At 39.0% G+C, this 19,095-nt stretch overlaps 1 protein-coding gene across 2 annotated transcripts in view; it reads left to right on the top strand.

The window, feature by feature from the left end:
- FRMD3 (FERM domain containing 3) overlaps window positions 1-8,922 on the top strand; it is a 251,744-nt gene extending 242,822 nt beyond the window's left edge. The window contains exons 14-15 of one of the 2 annotated variants that reach the window (XM_012640022.1): window positions 3,744-4,205; window positions 8,694-8,922. In XM_012640022.1, the coding sequence (XP_012495476.1) occupies window positions 3,744-4,205; window positions 8,694-8,707 (476 nt within the window). In that variant the 3' untranslated portion in view covers window positions 8,708-8,922. Of the gene's footprint in view, window positions 1-3,743; window positions 4,862-8,693 lie in introns of those variants that run through there. The other variant, XM_012640021.1, reaches the window with a different exon arrangement.
- The last annotated feature ends 10,173 nt before the right edge of the window (window positions 8,923-19,095 follow it).

The following is a 19,095-nucleotide window of genomic DNA, read 5'->3' as shown; positions in this document are numbered from 1 at the left end:
TCCAAGAATATTAACTAACTTTTAGTTACTTAATAACTAAGTCTCATACTATAAGCAAATGACAGAGCTGAGATTTAAGCCCAGGTTTGTCCAGGCTTTCCCAGTCCCCTTCCCCTCTACCCCTGTTCCCTTACAGTGTGAGCACAGAGATGAGGGAGAAGTACACCCAACACTCGTAGGTAGAAAAACTATGAAAGGGAAGAAAGCATTTATTTCCCTGTCAACCTCTTCCTTTCCAGAAAAATAAGCGAATACTTCTGTCATTGAGGTCAAAGCACGAGAACACTTGAGTGACTTGAAATATGAGAACTCCAGCCAACTTTTATTACAGCAGCATTTATTATATTTCCCGGCAGCCTGTATGCCTAAAAAGACCCACAGGAGCATTTTGTGTAGACTGCACAGGTTTTTCTTAAAGTTTGAATTTTAAAACTTTTAGATGGAGCTCAAAGTGGTCAATTCTTCCCAGTCACCCTGACTCCTTGTTGTCCCACACCTGGCCCACACCCATGCCCATTAGGCACCTGCTTGGCCTGTGGAGGCCCTGGCCTTTGTGACCCCTGGATGAGTTACTGTGATGATGTCTTCCCCAGAAGCTTCACCCTTTGCTAGTGCTCTATTTTTCCTCCTTATATCCTGGACTTCTCAGAAGAAAAATAAATGAGGTTAGGGGAATAAGGATGCTGAGGATGAGGACTGAAATTTTACATAGCATGGCTGGGAAAGGCCTCACTAAGAAGGTGACACTTGATTAAAGACCTTCACAGAGGAAGAAGGTGTGAACATGTGTGAGGGGAGAGAGCTCCAAGCTGAGGGAGCAGCCAGTGCAAAGGCCCTGTGGTGGGAACCTGATTGGTGTGTTTGAGGGACAGCAGATGGTCTCTATGGCTGGAGTGGAGTGAGCACTCAGGAGAGAGCGTCACTTGGGAACAAGGTCAGAGTGGTTGAGAGGGAGTGGAGAGCACATTGAGTATGGCCTCAAATATCCCTGCCAGGACTCAGCTTTCACTCTGAGAAGGATGAAAAGCCATTAGAGAACATTGAGCAGAGAAGTGGCATGATCCCCCTCCTGTTTTCAAAGGTGCTCCAGCTGCTGTGTGGGCAGAAGCCCTTACATGGGCAAGGACTGAGGCAGGGAGACCAGATAAGATACGGTTGCCATAATCTAGATGAGAAGGGATGGCAGCTTGGACCAGGGTGGTAGCAGTGGACGTGGTAAGAAGCAGTCCGGTTCTGGATATGCTTTGAAGGTAGAGACATAGAAGGTGCCGAAGGGTCCAGTATGGGTGTGAATAGAGCAGAGTCAAGGTTTTTTGGTCGGAGCAACTGGAGGAATGGAGTTGGCATCAACAAAATACTAGAGTCTGGAAACTTGGTATTTCTCTTATCCTGTTGTTACAAGAGAGAAATATGGGAGGTGGAAGAGAGGGAGAATGTGTTGACTATTAGGAGACTTAAGGAGGAAAGGCCATGTGTGTGAGAAAATGCTGTTAGGCAAGAGCAAAGAGCATGGAAGGTCTGTGTGACCACAGGAGCAAAGAAAATAGCGAAAGAGGACGGAGGTGGTCTTAGCAGAGCAGGTACCCCTCAGGCACAATGCGTTACTTTCACTGCTTTCCTAAAGAGGCGAGTAGGGTGAGCCTCCCGCTGGGACCATGTCAAGATGTTAAGCATTCCAAACAGCCGTAACACTTTTCATCCTTCCCTGCGCTGTGAATATGTTCTCCCTTCAGGTTCCATGGAGTATTATATGGTAGTAGACAATTTAAAGCTTGTATTTATTTTTTACTTTTATCGAGGTGAAGTTATATAACATTGAAAAAATGTTTTGAAGAGAATAAGTTAGTGGCATTTAGGACATTCACAGGGTTGTGCAACTAACACCTCTATCCAATTCCAAAACATTTTCATCACCTCAAAAGGAAACTTGTACCCATTAAGAGTTGCTGCTCGTTTCCCCGTCTCCCCCAGTCCCTGGAAACCATCAATCTGCCTTCTGTCTCTAAGGATTTACCTATGCTGGATATTTCATAGAAATGGAATCATATATTATGACCTTTTGTGTCTGGCTTCTTTCACTTAACATATGATTTTGAAATTCATCCGTGTTGTAGCATGGATCAGTACTCCTTTGAATTCTGTGGGTGAATAATATTCCACTTGTATGGATGGACCACATTTTGTTTGTTCATTCATTCACTGATGAACATTTGGGTTGTTTTCACCTTTTGACAGTTGGAGTAGTGCTGCTGTGAACATTCATGTACAAATGTCTGTTTGAGTACCTGTTCTCAATTCTTTGGAGTATGTACCTAGGAGTGGAATTGCTAGGTCATACGGGAATTCTATCTTTGACTTTTTGAAGAACCACCAAATATTTTTCTGCCAGCGACTGAACCATTCTACATTTCTACTAACAATGTACAGGGTTCTAATGTCTCCACATCCTTACCAACACTCGATATTTTCAGTTTTTTAAAAAAATTATCACCATCCTAGTAGGCATGAAGTGGTATCTTATTGTGATTTTGATTTGCATTTCCATAATGATTAATGGTGTTGAGCATCTTTACGTGTGCTTGTATATGGCTTGCTTTTTAATGCTATTTTTCATTTAGACTGCTCAGTGATACCAGACTAGAGCTATCAGGAAATATCTGTTGATTTTTGAAAGATAAAACCAGTGATTCACTCCTACACATCTCAAAGAGAGAGAAATCCTGAATGTATTCATTAAAAACAGGTTCGGTTACTTAATGCACCTGGCTGCCAGTTTGGTGTTGTACTGTAGATCCATCCTGGAGGACACTTGTTTGATGCTGACTTTATTTCCTGCTAAGAACCCAAGACTCAAAATTAGCAGAGCTGGTCTGAGGCCTGACAGTAGGTAACTTGATTTCCCATCTGTAAAATGAAGCATTGAGAAACACCTCTGCCCCAACAAACTTAAAAAAAAAAAGTTCATATCCTTTGACTGAGCAATTTCCCTTCTAGACATATATCTATGGCAAATGAACTGAAAGAAGAGAGAAGAAAGGCTTTATATCTAAAGATGTCTCTTATAGCATTTTTTTTTTTTACAACTGCAAAGCAATCTAAATGTTTGCCAGTAGGAGACTTATTTATTAATTAACTCAATAGAAAATAATACCAATGGGAATTTATTTCAACATACAAAATGTTTATATTAAAATGTTAAATGAAAAGAGAAAGATGTAAACTTATGTATACAATATCATTGCAACAATATAAAACTAGACTACAAAATTGCACTCAGAATGAAGACTAGAAAGGAATACGTCAAATAATAAAGTGATTATTATTGGATGGCAGATTCCATAATTTTACTATAATACTATTATACATTGGATGATAGTGTTGACTTTTATAATAAAAGACACTGCTCATAATTATAATAGTCATTTATTTTCATTTTATTTTTGCAAACATGACCAAAGTTGGAGGTTTGCAGATCGGAATTGCATACCCTAAATGTTATAAATATTGCTAAGCATTTGAGAAGTGGGGGTTATTTTGAGTTTAGCATGTTGACCTTAGAACTTAGGGTACAGGGTCTGTTACTTAACAGGACTTTGTTAAAAGTCAGGATTCCACAGAATAATTTCAAAGATTCCTTGAATTCCATCGGTTGTTTTTCTTCACATGTGTTGTTTCTACCTGCACATTTTTTGTGGGAAAAAAAATCTGATTTTTAAAATTAAGGAAAAAATGTCTCTTTACAGGTGTTCCTTTGCCTAAAGAGGACAACATTTCTGCCCCCTTGATCTCCAGCTCTCCAGTGAAGGAAGCCCGGGAGTATGAAGATCCCCCAAGTGAAGAGGAAGATAAAATGAAAGAGGAGCCCTTAACCATCTCTGAACTAGCATACAACCCAAGTGCCAGCCTGCTCCCCACCCCTGTAGACGATGATGAGATCGACATGCTCTTTGACTGTCCATCCAGGCTTGAGCTGGAAAGAGAAGACACAGATTCGTTTGAGGAACTGGAAGCAGATGAAAACGCCTTTTTGATTGCCGAGGAAGAGGAGCTGAAGGAGGCTCACCGAGCTTTGTCGTGGAGCTATGACATTCTGACCGGCCATATCCGGGTGAACCCACTGGTCAAGAGTTTTTCCCGGCTCCTTGTGGTGGGCCTGGGACTGCTGCTCTTTGTATTTCCCCTGCTCCTCCTCCTTTTGGAGTCAGGTATTGATCTTTCCTTCTTGTGTGAAATCCGCCAGACACCAGAGTTTGAGCAGTTTCACTATGAATACTACTGTCCCCTCAAGGAGTGGGTGGCTGGGAAAGTCAACCTCATCCTTTACATGCTGGGTTGCTCCTGAAGTTAATATCGCATTTGACTAAGGGCTATATTCAATACTAGTGATTTTTTTTTCCCAGTAAAAGCCTGGTTCTGAATGGTCATGGGGCTGTCAACAGATGTTCCTTACTCATAACTGATTATTCAAACCCTTAAGTTAGCTTTCCATAATTCACTGCACTTAAATAAGTTTCAATCAAATACAGTTATTTTAGTTACAGGTCAGGAGGATGGCCTTTAAATAACCAAAACCAAGTTTATTTTTTATTATAGTGTAGACATACTCCTTATCTATTATATCATGATACACAATACCTTGGATCAAATTAGATTTTCCTGTTGCTAATAGTTGGCACCATTACAAGTCTTAAGGTTCAGAATCAGAGTTTTAGTAAAAATCCAAGAGAAGGTTTTTGAATATAATCCTTAGTGAAAACAATGTCCTCTAACCAATGCCTATACAACTAAATTTATGCTGGGTTTTTGTTTTTGTTTTTTTAAAAATATTTTTATGTGTTCAAACTATTTTGGTAAATTTTTATCAAAAAAAAAAAAAAAGAAGCCTCCTGGAGTTATTTACGTGTACAGATTGTAAGACTAATGCGCAAAGGGTATATCGGGAATTTTTTAATGTTTTAGCACTGGTTTGTTTCTAAAGATATTTTTGGCCAAATGATCCCATAATTTGTTATTATCTGCATATAAGATAGAAAATGGGTAGGAAGACACTGTAGTAAGTAAGGTCCTAAATGGAACAGGTGACGGAACTGGAGGATGTAGAAGCTGAGAGCATCAAGTGGACACAGGGTGGTCCATGTTTCAAAGTATTAATAATTGAACAAGAGGACTTGTTACATTCATTTGTATTTTGAAACTTTAAAGGCATAAGGTAAAAGATATGCTAGTTAATTGCATATTAACCAAGAGCAGGAGTAGATAGGAATTGGACAAACGGAAAGTAGCAAAAAGAGTCCGGTGAGGCTGGTGGGTAAGTGGTGCAGGTGAGCGGTCTGTGTACGAAAGTGCTGGTGATACGAGTGTCATTCGCCGACGTGGAGAGCAGTGCACTCACCGTCCGAGTTAACATCAACACATTTAAGTGGATCTAAATAAAAGTGGACAAATTTTAAGGTAAATTTTTTGGTCCCTTATGCCATTTGTTATGATTCTGTGGAAGAAATTTCAAAAGTGTGTTTGTATGCGAGTGTGTGTGTGTGTGTGTGTGTGTGTGTGTGAGAGAGAGAGAGAGAGAGAGAGAATGAATGGCTTTTTGATTAATGCCAATGATCATCCTTTGTGGTGGTCATTGTACTCCTTTTCTTCCCTAGTTTCTGTAAGATCCTCACCCAGTCGTAATTGGCACTTCCATTGAGAAAATGGAGGGGGCTCTATTCGATATAACAATTCAGCTCGGGTAAAGTAGTGGCATGACTCCCTACCCAGACAGTAGAGGGGACAAATGCTCTCGTACCTTCCTTCATACCATTAAGTCCCTGACAGAAAGGGTCTGATGCTTCCCGTGCAGAGCACTTACCAATACTGTGATATAAGGGAGAAGGAAACGAGGCCAGAGCCGATGGCATGGAGCACAGCATTTCTCTGGGGATTGAAAATGTTCCGTAGCCCTCATTTACAAAGATACAGGGCCTGTTTGTAGGCTGTTTCTAACTGTAATGACACTCCAACCCTATCATTGTTATAATTTCCCAATTGGGCATTCCAGTTTCACTTATTCAACGAAGCTCTGAGTGCTTTATTAGACAGTTAATTTTGAAAATAAGTTTTGAAAGTCAGTTCATGAAGCTGTCAGTTGAGCAAACTATATGTTTGCTATTAAGTTTGCAGGGTTTCATTTTTCATGTGCTTTCACAGATTTATTTTGCTTTTTAATAAAGAATGTTTAATACCTGAAATTTGATACTGATATAGAAATATATTTTCTATCATTGGAGCCTTCAACAATCTATTTTGGAAGTTGGCAGATGGCAAGCTTTGACATCGAAGTTTTTATTTTTCCCTTTCTTTTCTTTCATATGACTTCTAAGTCATCCCTTCTGACAAGGGTACTCCTGCAATCTGCACAAAACTACTTCCCTTATGATCGTGCAGCATATCACTTTCTTTGAAGTCTAGCCATGACAAATCATCTAGCCCTCACGCTTTAAAATAATATTAGATAACATTTTATAAATTATGGAAGTAATATATTTTCCATTGTGAAATATTTAAAAAATATGACAGGATAAATATCACATGTAATCCAACCATGCATATTTATATTAAGGAGTAGTAAATACATTATTTTAACATTTCCAGCTAACATTTCTTTTATGCAGAAATTTCATTGCTGACTAGAAATGTTTTTAAGTGAAAGAGTTGACAGAATAGGGTCAGCTGAATTTAAACAATAGCCACCAAAAGTTACACTGGGATCCTGAAATGCCATTTGCTCGGCATAGAATCAGAGCCTTTTAGAAATATCCATGTAAGTTTTGTTAGAAGACAGTCACCCGTTGCCTGAATCGAATGAGGAAAAGACTGCTTCCAAAGATGGACAGTATATAATATAGTGAGATACAGAGTTCAAAGCAAGCGTGTGAGTATATGTATATTCCATATTATTGGTGTATGTGTGTTTAGATATGAATCTGTATATATGTGTGTATTTGTATAAACACAACTGATAGGCCCTTCATACAAAATTGTACTTATTTTTCCCCAGCTGAGGGATTTGTGACGTGTTATTGTTCCTTTTCCTTCTCAGATATCATGGTGGGTAAAACCTACAGCCTCAAAGGTTTAAATTTTCCATGCAAACAACTGAATGTACATTTGTGGATATATAGACATATATATATACACACACACTTATATGGCAAATACATATACACACACAATCTTGTCTTTAGTGCTAATACGAGTTGGATCATGAAAACTGTAGGTAAAGTATGTATTTCTGTCTGTGCTTGAAACATTGTAAAATGTTATCTATTTGGAATACATTTTGTGGTTTGTCTAATATTTATAAACACAACTTGGGATGAATTCACAATGGGTTGATTTCATTGAAATGCTAGGGATATGGGGGCCACGTTACTGTGATTGGAGCCTTATCTTTGTATAGTGAAATTTGCATTTCTATGTCAGCATCCAGATTGTTTTATATGTTAATATGGTGGCAGGAATCCCTAATAAAAATACTCTGGGGTAAAATATTTTTGTAATCATTCAGTTTTATTTAAAGTAAAGTTGTGTAGTCAGACTGTTGGAAACTATAGAAGGGCACCTTCTAGGACCATGAAGCGGGGTCAACATATAATGGTGATAGTTCAAAAAAATCCTGCATACTGGATGAGATTAACCCTTTGTAGAAGTCACCCAGGCCCGAAGCAGGAATACTATTAATAGCATTGGAAATGCTCTAAACATAAAAGAAATCTATGATCTAATTGATGTATGAAGATAACTAGAGAAATAGAAAAGCATAGAAAAAATAGAAATGGAGTATTGTGACTGACAGGAAGAAGGGAGGATTTCAGAGTGCTAGAAATTAGCATGTCATTACCACTGGCCAGAAAAGGGTCCTTCCCATGCCAGGAAGAGCTACGTCAGATTCTTAACACTGCAACACTTGCCATTAAACATCTCTTTCTATCTGTCCATGGGCCCCGGAAGAATCCTAGTATTCCACTGCTGTCCTTCCTTTCGCACAACATAGCCTTGACAGGTGTCTGCTTAGGTTAGGCACAAAACTAACACCTCCACACCTGACCGTTAAGCGCCAGAAATTGTTGCTTTGAGTGAAACAAAAGTTTGCTCTCTTAACAGCAGCAATAACATAGATGTCAAACAGGATTGGTTCTCAGCTGTGGTGGCCTCTTAAGTCTGTCCAGTTCTTACTCAGTAGTCCTCAGAAGTGCAGGCTCCAGGGAACAGGCAAGAAAAAAATTCAGGTGTGAGATGGTTTAAGATCTTCGGTAGGTTTCGCCAGCACCTTTGTTTGGGTTAGTGTCCGCTGACCTGAAAGGCCCACATGAAATGGCTCTTGCCACTTATTCGTTGAGCAGTTCATTGAGCTCCTGACCCAACCTCACCTCTTAGGGGAAACCCTTTTCCGTTTTTCCTGCGTTTTCTGCTCAGCCAAATAGAGAAAGAATCTCCCACCCACCTTCCCGGCCTGGATAGAAAGTACACGAGAGAGGCTTCCACCTCTGGGGTGGCTTCTGGGATGGTTGTGGTTGACGGGGTTTGCGTCCCTTTGGGCCATCCTTCTCTACTGGGCGGAGACAGTGTGCTAAAGGTCCCTGCTTACCTGTCCTTCCTGCTTCTTCTCTCTCTCTCTCTTTCTCTTGGACCTGCTTTTGGGCTTCCAGTCTCCATGCAGTAAACAGACCCAGCAGGACCCGCCCGTGGTGGGCTCAGCCAGGACTCGGCTCCTCTCCAAGTTCCAGCGTTGGTCTGTGACTGGGTGGGTAAGTTCGGTGAGCCCCACCCAGTGTGCTATGCTGTCGTCACTTCAGAGAGGAAGAAAGGAACCTCACTTAGGCCTCGGATCCCAGCTATGCTCTCCAATCCATTAATAAAGCTGGTTTTAACCCTCTCTTGGCCACTGTGTCTGGTGTCTACTGGGAACAGGCCTGGTGGCAGGGGCAGGATGGTGGTGAATATTTGGGATCTCCAAGCATGGAAGGAATGGAGAAGGATGCCCCCGGCTCAACTTTGGGCATCAGAGGATGTCTGCCACCAACAATGGCCCTGACAGTCCTCACCAATGGGTGAGGGGACTTGGGAGTTGATATTAGTAAAGAACGAGGGTTGGTTGGAGTCACACATGCCCATTCACTACCTTTAGCTTTGCCTACCCCAAATATCTCTTTGGAAATGGAACTGAAGCCATTTTGCTGGTTACAAAGGAAAACTTCAAGCAGGACAAGGATATGCTTTCACTGAGTACCAAGTATTGAAACATGCCTTGCAAATTCCAGCAGCTTCTCCCGCTAACATTCATTGCCTTGATGCCTCTCAAACACAAAATTATGATTATGATCATTTGTTTTCTGAAGAGACTACCCTTTGAGGGAGAGAGCACACTAACAAACCAAAGTTAGTTTCTACTCTGAGAGGCAGCTACAGTCTTCATAAGAAGTTTAAAGACTTAGTGTTCTTGATTAAGCATCAGTACCTCGGAATTTCCTTGGTGGGAATCAGCCCCCCTCCCCCCCAATCAGCCTGAGTTTCCTGACATCCCTGAGCTTCTGGGTCTGCAAAGTTGTAAACCAGACCCTGAACTGCGGTGGCCCCATGCAGATAGTGCTCCCATATAATTTGTCATCCAAACCAGGACTCTTTTCAGAGTGAAAAGGGTGTTTTTAATAACGTCATAGCAACAGGCATTAACTAGGACTGTTGCAGACACTCTACCTGTAAGATTTTGCTTAATTAGCTAGATGCCTTCTTCTAACAAGTCTTTTATTGTGTTTCCCTATAGTACTGACAAGGTGAAAAAGGGAAGACTATTGCCCTGTAGTTGTAGCTCTCCTACTTGCCTTCAAGAATCAGAATAAAATCCACCAAAATTAATTATATCATGTTCTTTGGTGTGAGATTATAAATCACAGAGAAGATTATTTTAAATGAAGCTTCTGGCATCAAATATTTAATGCTACACACTCAATTTGTTTACTATTAATAATGCTTAATTTCTTGTTTAATGTGGCATAGGTAGAGGGTTAGAATGATCTCAGTGCTGCCTTTATCTCCGTACTCCTGAATTTGACATTTATTATCTGCACATACAGAGCATTAATGATCAGCTTGACTGTGAACAACTGAGTCACACTAAAGACACTCAGGAATGAATTTTATACAAAGCCAACTTGATCATTTATAATGAGAAGGGTCAGTCTTCTGGGCACCTGTTTGATGCTGGATGTACCACACATGCTTTTCCCTGGACATAAGCTGTAATGTGAACCAAACGCTACCAATGAGTACAAGGAATCACAACTAGAAAGCTGCCTCCCAGGGAAGTCTGCCCAACAGACCAGACGTTCTCACACCCCTGCCTGTCTCAGAAGGGCTGGAGATACATTGTCCATATTTCACTCCAAATCTTCCAGTTTTGCAAGTTTCTTGTGGCAGAGGATGGCAGCTAATGACTGGAAACCATTTTTTCTTCATCCTGGCGCAGAATTAGACTACATTTCCTAGCTTTTCCCACCCTCCACGTAGTTAGGAATGCTGTATCCCTGAATTCTGGCCAATGAAATTTAAATGAGAAGTGATCTAAATTGCTTCCAAGTCTTGGGCTAGGTGTGAACCTCTATTTGTCACTATGGAGATCTTTCTTTCAGCCACCAGTTGAGGACGGAAGAGCTGCCAGCCAGTTGGATCCTGGAATGACTTTGAGGAGCAGGGCACCTGAGTCCATCTGTGCTGCTGTAACAGAATACCCAAGACCAGGGAATTCATAAAGAACAGAAATTTACTGCCTCATGGGTCTGGAGGCAGGGAAGCCCTAAACTGAGGGGCCATATCTAGTGAGAGCCTTCTTGCTGTGTCATAACATGGCAGAAAGCATCACATACGTGTGTGCGTGTGTGTGTGTGTGTGTGTGTGTGTGTATGTGTGTGTGTGAGAGAGAGTGAGAGAGAGAGAAAGAGAGGAGGCTAAACTCCTTTTATCAGGAACCTACTCTCTTGATAAAGGATATTAATCCATTCATGAGAGCAGAGCCCTTATGACTTAATCACCCCTTAAAGGTCCTGCTTCTCAACACTGTTGCATTGGGGATTAAGAGAATAGAAAAGCATTACGTAAAATTTATAAACAAAAAGTTTGTTCTTTAAAAAATGCCAATAAAATTGACAAACCTTTACTTAGATTGACCAAGATAAAAAGAGAGTACTCAAATTACTAAAACCAGGAAAAAGAGAATGTCATTATAGACTTTACAGAAATAAAAAAAGAATGTAAGAAAATACTATGAACATTTGTGTATCAACAATTTAGCTAGCCTAGACAAATGGAAAAATTTCTTGAAACATGCTGACTAAACTAACTTAAGAAGAAATGGAAAATTCCATAGATCTGTAACACGTAAAAGATTGAATTTGTAATAAAAAATCTTCCCACAATGAAAAGTGCAGGTTCTGTTAGCCATGCTGGTGAATTCTACCAAACTTTTTAAAAACAAGCACCAATGCTTCATACATTCTTCCAGAAAACAGGAGATGTCAGGGAGAAAATTATCCAATTACTACGAGGTCAGTATTACCCTGATACCAAAACCAGACATTATAAGAAAGGAAAAATACAGACAAATATATTCTATGACTATAGATGAAAAAATCCTCAAAAATATACAAGTGAACTATATCCAGCAACATACGGAAAGAATTCTACACCATGATCAGGTGGGATTTATCCCCGAAATGAAAGGTTAACATGAAAATCAGTGAAATACACCATATTAGTAGAATAAAGGATAGAAACTGCATGATCATTTCAATAGATGTAGAGAATGCATTTGACCAAATCCAACACTCTTTTACAATAAAATAAAATAAAAAATGCTCAATGAACTGAGAATAAAAAAAAAAATGTTCTCAGTCTGATAAAGGCTGTGAAATCCCCACAGCTATCATACTTGGTAGCATGCCCCCTAGCGCTGGAATATGACAAGGACATCTCTCTTCACCACTTCTATTCAACGTTATATACTGCAAGTTGTGTCCAGGGCAATTAAGGAAGAAAAAGAGATAAAAATGCATCAAGACTGGAAAGGAATAAATAAAATTATCTCTATTTGCCCATGAAATAATGTTTTAAAAATTCAAAGTAGTGCAGCTACTCTGGAAAACTGGCAGTTTCTCAAAAAAAAAAAAAAATCCAAAGGAATCCACAAAAGTAATTTTAGAGCTATTAAACAAGTTCAATAAGGTTGGAGGATACAAGATTATTATATAAAAATCAATTACATTTTTATATACTGGCATGGAACAATCAAAAAATGAAATGAAAAAAACAATTCCATTTACAGTAACATCGGAAATAATAAAATACTTAGCAATAAATTTAACAAAAGAAGTGCAAGACTTGGACATTGTAAATAACAAAACTTAACTGAAAAATAATTAAAGAAGACCTAAATAAATGGAAAGTCATCCCTTATTCATGGATTAAGAGACTTAGTATTGTTAAGATGGCAATACTCTTCAAACTGATTTTCAGATTCAAGACAGTCCCTATCAAAATCTCAGCTTCTTGTTTCATAGAAATTGACAAGCTAGTTCTAAAATTTTATGGAAATGCAAAAGACTCAGAATAGCCACAGCAATTTTGAAAAAGAACAAGTTGGAGGACTCACATTCACCAATTTTAAAACTTAATGCAAAGCTACAGTAATCAAGATAGTGTGGTACCAGTATATGGATAGATATATAGATCAATGCAGTAGAACTGTGAGTTCAGAAATGAATCCATGGCTGGGTGTGGTGGCTCACATCTGTAATCCTAGCCCTCTGGGAGGCCGAGGCAGGAGGATTGCTCGAGGCCAGGAGTTTGAGACCAGCCCGAGCAAGAGTGAGACCCCGTCTCTACTAAAAATAGAAAGATTAGCTGGGTGTCTTGGTGCACGCCTGTTGTACCAGCTACTCAGGAGGCTGAGGCAGGAGGATCGCTTGAGCCCAGGAGTTTGAGATTGCTGTGAGCTAAGACGACGCTACTGCACTCTAGCTGGGTGGTAGAGCAAGAATCTGTCAAAAAAAGAAAAGAAAAAAGAAAGAAAAAGAAAGAAAAGAAAAGAAAGAAAGAAAAAGAAAGAAAGACATGCATTTGTGGACAATTATTTTCAACAAGGATGCCCAGACAAAGGGGAAAGAATAGTCCTTTCAACAACTGATATATACATACAACATAATGAAGTTGGATCCATTCCTCACAACATATGCAAAAATTAACTCGAAATGGATCATAGGCCTTGACGTAAGTGCTAAAATTACAAAACTCTTAGGAGAAACATCTTTGTGACCTTTGATTAGGAAATGGATTCTTGGATATGACAGCAAAGCAAAAGCACTAGTGATGAAAGACTAGATAAGTTAGGTAGTAATAGATAAATTAAAAACTTTTGTGCTTCAAAGGACACCATCAAGAAAGTGAAATGACAACCCACTGAAGGGGTTAAAATATTTTAAGTTATATATCTGATAAGGGCTTTGTACTTATAATATAAAAAGAATACTTACAAGTCAGTAATAAAAAGCACAAATAACCCAATTTTTACAATGCACAAAGTATCACAAATGTCTTTCTCTGAAGAAAATATACAAATGGCCAACAAGCACATGAAAAGATGCTCAATATGATTTGTCATTAAAGAAATGCAAATCAAAACCACAATTAGATACCACTTCATACCCACCAGAATGCTTATAATAAAAAAAGACAGATCATAAACAAATGTTGGTGAGGTTGTAGAGAAATTGGAACCCTCATGTATTGCTGGTAGGAATGTGAAATTGTGCAGCTACTTTGGAAAATTGGCAGTTTCTCAAAAAGTTAAACATAAAGATACCATATGAGCCAGTAATTCCACTGTTAGATGTATACTCAAGAAAACATAAAACATGTTCATCATTTTCATAGCAGCACTTTTCATAGGAGCACAAGAGTGGAAACAATTCAAATGTCCATCTACTCATAAATTGGGTAAACAAATGTGGTGTCTCCATGCCATAAAGATGAATAAAATACTGATAACATGCTACATCGTGGATGAATTTTGAAAACATTATGCTAAGTGAAAGACGCATAAGGTCATATACTGTATGATTTCATTTATATGAAATGTCCAAAATAGGCTAGTCTATAGAGCCAGAAAGTGGATTAGTGATTTACAGGGGCTAGGGGTGGGAAGAATGAGGAGTGACTGTTAATGGGTACAGAGTTTTTTTGGGGGTGCTAAAAATTTTCTGGAATTATTGTATATAGTGGTGGCGGTTGCATGACTCTGTGAACAGACTAAAAATCAATGAATTATGCACTTTAAAATGAGTAAATATTATGGCTGTGAATTGTATCTCAATAAAGTTATTATAAAAATTGTATTTGTTTATGGTTCACTGTGTTATTCTTATAACATATTTTATGGGGAGTACGTGAGTTGAGTGGCTTTGTTATAACAAAAAATCTTTCCATTTCCATCTATTTGTTGGCAAGTTTTGTGAGCACTGAATTCTAACAAAATGAAAAACAGGTGATACTGAATCCAGTTTCTTTTTAGCAATAAATAATATTTGTCCATGGATAAAGAATAAAGAATTCCATTTATACCATTTGCATGTCTTTTTAATAAAATTGTATCTTTTATGTTTAATAAACTATTAATATTTTATTATGAAGTGACTATTAATATTAGTATTTTAATAGTTTTTATAAAAACTATTAAAAACAAAAAAATTTCATTTTTTAACAAAAGATAATTTGGTGTGTGTCATTATTCTTATTATTACTTAGTGCTCCTGTAAAAATGACAAAAGGCCAGGGTATAAAAATGATGCCTAGAAGACACTGATACAGGCATAAAAGTGGCTGATGCACCTGGAGCAGAAAGTCAGTGTAGCATGATGCTGTATCTGAAGCCATGTAGGTAGCCTGGGCTCTAATCTCAGTTTTGCCGCTCTTAGGTGTGACTTTGGGTAGATCATTTAATCTCTTGGATTCTTGATATTCTCATCTTTAAAATGATGCTTAATTATAGTACTTAGAGCTGTTGTGAGACTTAAATAAATTAGTGTTTGCAAATCCCTCAGCAGAGTCCTGGACACATAGTAGCTACTTTAGAAATGTTGGGAGTTAAGGTGCATAGTCTCCCACCTCCAGGGCATTCTAGCCTCATGGTAATCATTTCACTTTTTGAGGATATCCTGTTCTACTGAAGTAATAGCATCTTGGAGGCAAGGAATAACAAAATTGGATTTGGAAGTTTCAGAAGATATAACAAGAACCAGAATTTGCTTTAAAAAAGCAACTGTTTTTCTTCTATATTTGTTTATTAACAAAGCATCTTGTGGCCTATATAATGGATATATATCCAAAATCTTAATATATCAGAAAATATAATACACTAAAACTTTTTTAAGGAGGAGATGGTATTTGTAAGAAAGAAATGCTTGGATAAGTTGTTCGGGATAGGGGGTATATTGCAAACGTGTAGTCAGGTTACAAATGCAAGATCTCTGGATCCCTTTCTCTGTGCAACTTCTATTTTTTGGTTCTGTGCTAGTTATCTTTTAATGAATGTTCCAGGCGAAAGTTGATTTGCAGAATCTTGCCCAAGAACTCTTGGCCTTTGGCACAACAGTCTCAGCTACATATGTTCATTTTAAGAGTGAGTTTATCACAGTTCAGAATTGTTAGATCTTGCTTTGAGTGCAGCTGAATCTCCAACTCCCGTGGTAAGACATACCATGTAGATTAGAAATAAACAACAATAGCACAGTGATTGTGAAGACGGAGAAACAGAATTTGAGTTCATTTAATTTCACCATTCAATGTGACCCAACTGTGTTTAAAATTTAAAACATTTGCAAACTATGAAGTGTAATTTTTGTTTCATAAGTGTATATTTTATTTCATACATGAAATATTTTTCTGAATAGGAATAACATTTTAAAATTGAAATTTATTGTTCTTAATTGTTAATTGCTTCTCTTAAAACAAAAGATTTTTTCTTAAAATAAGAAAATTAAACCTCACATTAGTAATTGCCTAAACTATATCTTTTGCAGATATTTTAGTTTTATCAAAACCCAGCTATTGGATTATCATTTCTATAAATATCAGTTTATCAGACAACAACCAAAGGATCAAAGTTCAGCCATTTAGGTAGATACAAAAACTACTGAAAAAATAGTTGTGTTTTTTCTTTTAATAATTTTTAAAAACATATGGGTTTATATATGTTGTATATTGTATTACAGAATTATACATATTTAGTTTAATAGAAGAAAATTTTCACTACTTTGTTTTTCTGAGCACTATTACATTTTTGTGTAAATAAATAATACTCAATTATATACAAATATGTATAATACACAATTACATATTATATTGTACATTATATACGATGAAGATATGATTGTCATATTCCTGACCATTATTGAAAATAATTTTGTTGTATAGAGAAAGGAAGTGTTGAAAAAAATGATTCGCTCTGAGGGTCTCATGTATTAGATACTACACAGGACCCAGTCCTGACATCACAATGGTTCCTGAGAAGACTTGGAGGCTTGGGGTAGGGTCAGATGGCGACTCAGTGATGGACAGAATTTGCTTAGAGTCAGAGTGGGGAGTGAAGCGTGACTTTGAAATGCCTAGTTTGGGTGAGCGGGAAAAGACCACGTCATTGGCCAGGCTTGGTTCCAGGAGGACCAGGATTTTTATTATTACTTATTTTAGTTTTTATTTTTAAAATATTTTATTTTGGTGAAAAGATAATGAGTTGGCCTTGGATACAGCAAACCTGAAGTACCCTGTGGGATGATTAGGTGGACCGAAAACTCAGGTGTGAAGTTGGGGCTGACCTCTGCAGTGTAGTCGCTTAGAGTATAGGTGCTCCTAACATCAGTGGCATGGACAGTATCAGCTGCGGGGAAAATGTTTTGGGGAGTAAAGAGGACAGATATTTAGGGATACCATAAGAGAAAGAGATTTTGAAGATGACAGAGATGAGCCTTTGCACTTCTCCTGAGTTTCCTGTATTTTTGCTGCACTCTGCACAGACACAAAGCAATAGCTATTTTGTCTGCAAAACAGAGACTCGAGATGGAAAAAATATGGAGAGATTTCTTTGTGCTAAGGTTCCATTTCCAGAAAGCATTATGACTTTTTAGAAGCCCAAGAAACTTCTCTCTCTTATGATTAGGTTCATAGCCAGAGAAAGGCTGAATCTCTAAAGAGAATGAATCAAAAGTTAAGAAAAATGGTAACATAAAGAGTCTGTGCATTGAGCCTGCTCTTGAGCATTTGCTACCATGGTGATTCTTGCAGAGCTCCGGTGGGAGGCCCATTTGGGCACAACAAAGATGCTTTCTGAGCTGGGGATGCTTTGAGGTCAGCTGGCGTGGGTTCCTGCTGCAGGGCTTCTCCTTTTACTGACAGACACATCTTTAGTCTGCAGAGCTGGCTCCGGGTTAGCCAGACTCAAAGCACACATGTCCTGAGAGAGGGAGTTCCTGGGCAATCAGTGTGGCTGCGTGAAGCTCAGTGAGAAGTACAAACAAAACGTGAGGATCAAACATCAGAAGCTGGGCAAGCCTCACCTTCTCAGCTGCTGAAAGAAAAAGGCCTGGGGCCCGCTGCTTTCATGTGGTTTCAAGGATTAACAAGCAAGTGTCGGAAAATATCTGACACCTCTTAGACTTGAATAAAACTCTTTAATGACAGGCAGTATCCAATGTTCAAAAAAGTTTATTCCGAAAGTCATTTGTAAGTCAGGTGTTTGAACCTGGAAATGCTTTCATTCTCAGGACAGGCACTCCAGATCCCTTTACCCCTGTGGGCATTCATTCATTCTGCAGTCACCAGCTGACATTTAATGAGTACCTACTTTGTGCCCAGGAGGGTGCAAAACGTATAGCAGTGAACAGCCAGACAAAAATCCTAGCTATCACGGAGCTTCAATCCTAGCGAGAGACAGACAATAACTGAATAAGAAGTACATAGGGGAAGCTAACATAAGAAAAGAATTAGATAATGATAAATGCAAAAGAGAAACAACAGTAAGGATGGGGAAGAGCAGTCCTGGGGCATTCGGTTGGGGAAGCCTCCCTGGAAAGGGGCCATTCAAGCAAGAACCTCAAGGAGCGCAGGAGTTAGCTGGGTGGGCATGTGGGGGTTGGCATCCGGGGCTGAGGGGGAGTGTGATGCATGTTGGAAGAGCAGAAAGGGGACCTGTGTGGCTGGAGTGGACTGAGCAGGCAGAGAGCCTACTGTTCACAGAGTGGTGAAGGGCAGGATGGACCCGGCGCAGAGGCAGGAGGGAGATAGGTGGTACTGGGGAAGCTGCAATGGCCACATAGGCCTTCCGTCCACAGAGTGAGGGGCAGGTGGGCAGTGGAGTATATGTGGGGGGCAGAGTAGCTCCTGCTACAGTGGCCACAGTGCTGCTGAGCACGTGGTCAGGACTGTTCCTGGAAGGCCGATGCTGGGTCCCAGAGGCTCAGTCACCTATGGGGCCTAGGAAAGATATTGCATAAAGGTCTGCCTGCCCCAAACAAGGAGCTTGGCAAAACACATCCTTGGGAAGAGGAAGTGGCCTTGAGTAGAAGGACTATAGGGAAGGCTTCAGAAACAGCAATACACCAAAGGGGGGAATTTAAGGGGATAAATTTAGCTTCCGTACCTTGGGTGTACGACTTCGTTTCCAAGTTGGAGAAGTGATATTGAAGACGATGGAAAGTGTAGTCAGTGCTATCTTCAAGTATTTCTCCCTATTGACACTTTTAGGAGGGTCCCAATAGCCCTGAAACTTTTTTCCTCTTCCTTGGGATAATTTCCTGGGGCAGTGCTAAGTCTTCCTGAAGCAGAATGTTCTTTGCCTCCCTGTTTTCTGTCTTTATAAAACAACCAAAAAGCAGACATTTCTATTGCTTATTCTCTAAAATTCATTTCATTTGGGTCTTTTGTTACAAAGGAAACTCTTTCCAATTAAAATAATTGATTATGAAAATAATCCTAATCTATAGCAGTAAGCCGGAAAAAGAAAGTTAC

The sequence above is a fragment of the Propithecus coquereli genome, unplaced genomic scaffold (genome assembly GCF_000956105.1).
Source record: "Propithecus coquereli isolate 6110/MARCELLA unplaced genomic scaffold, Pcoq_1.0 Scaffold147, whole genome shotgun sequence".
Taxonomy (NCBI): Eukaryota; Metazoa; Chordata; class Mammalia; order Primates; family Indriidae; genus Propithecus; species Propithecus coquereli.
Note: the sequence above shows the minus strand (reverse complement) of the source record. Positions and strands in the feature narration are given on the sequence as shown.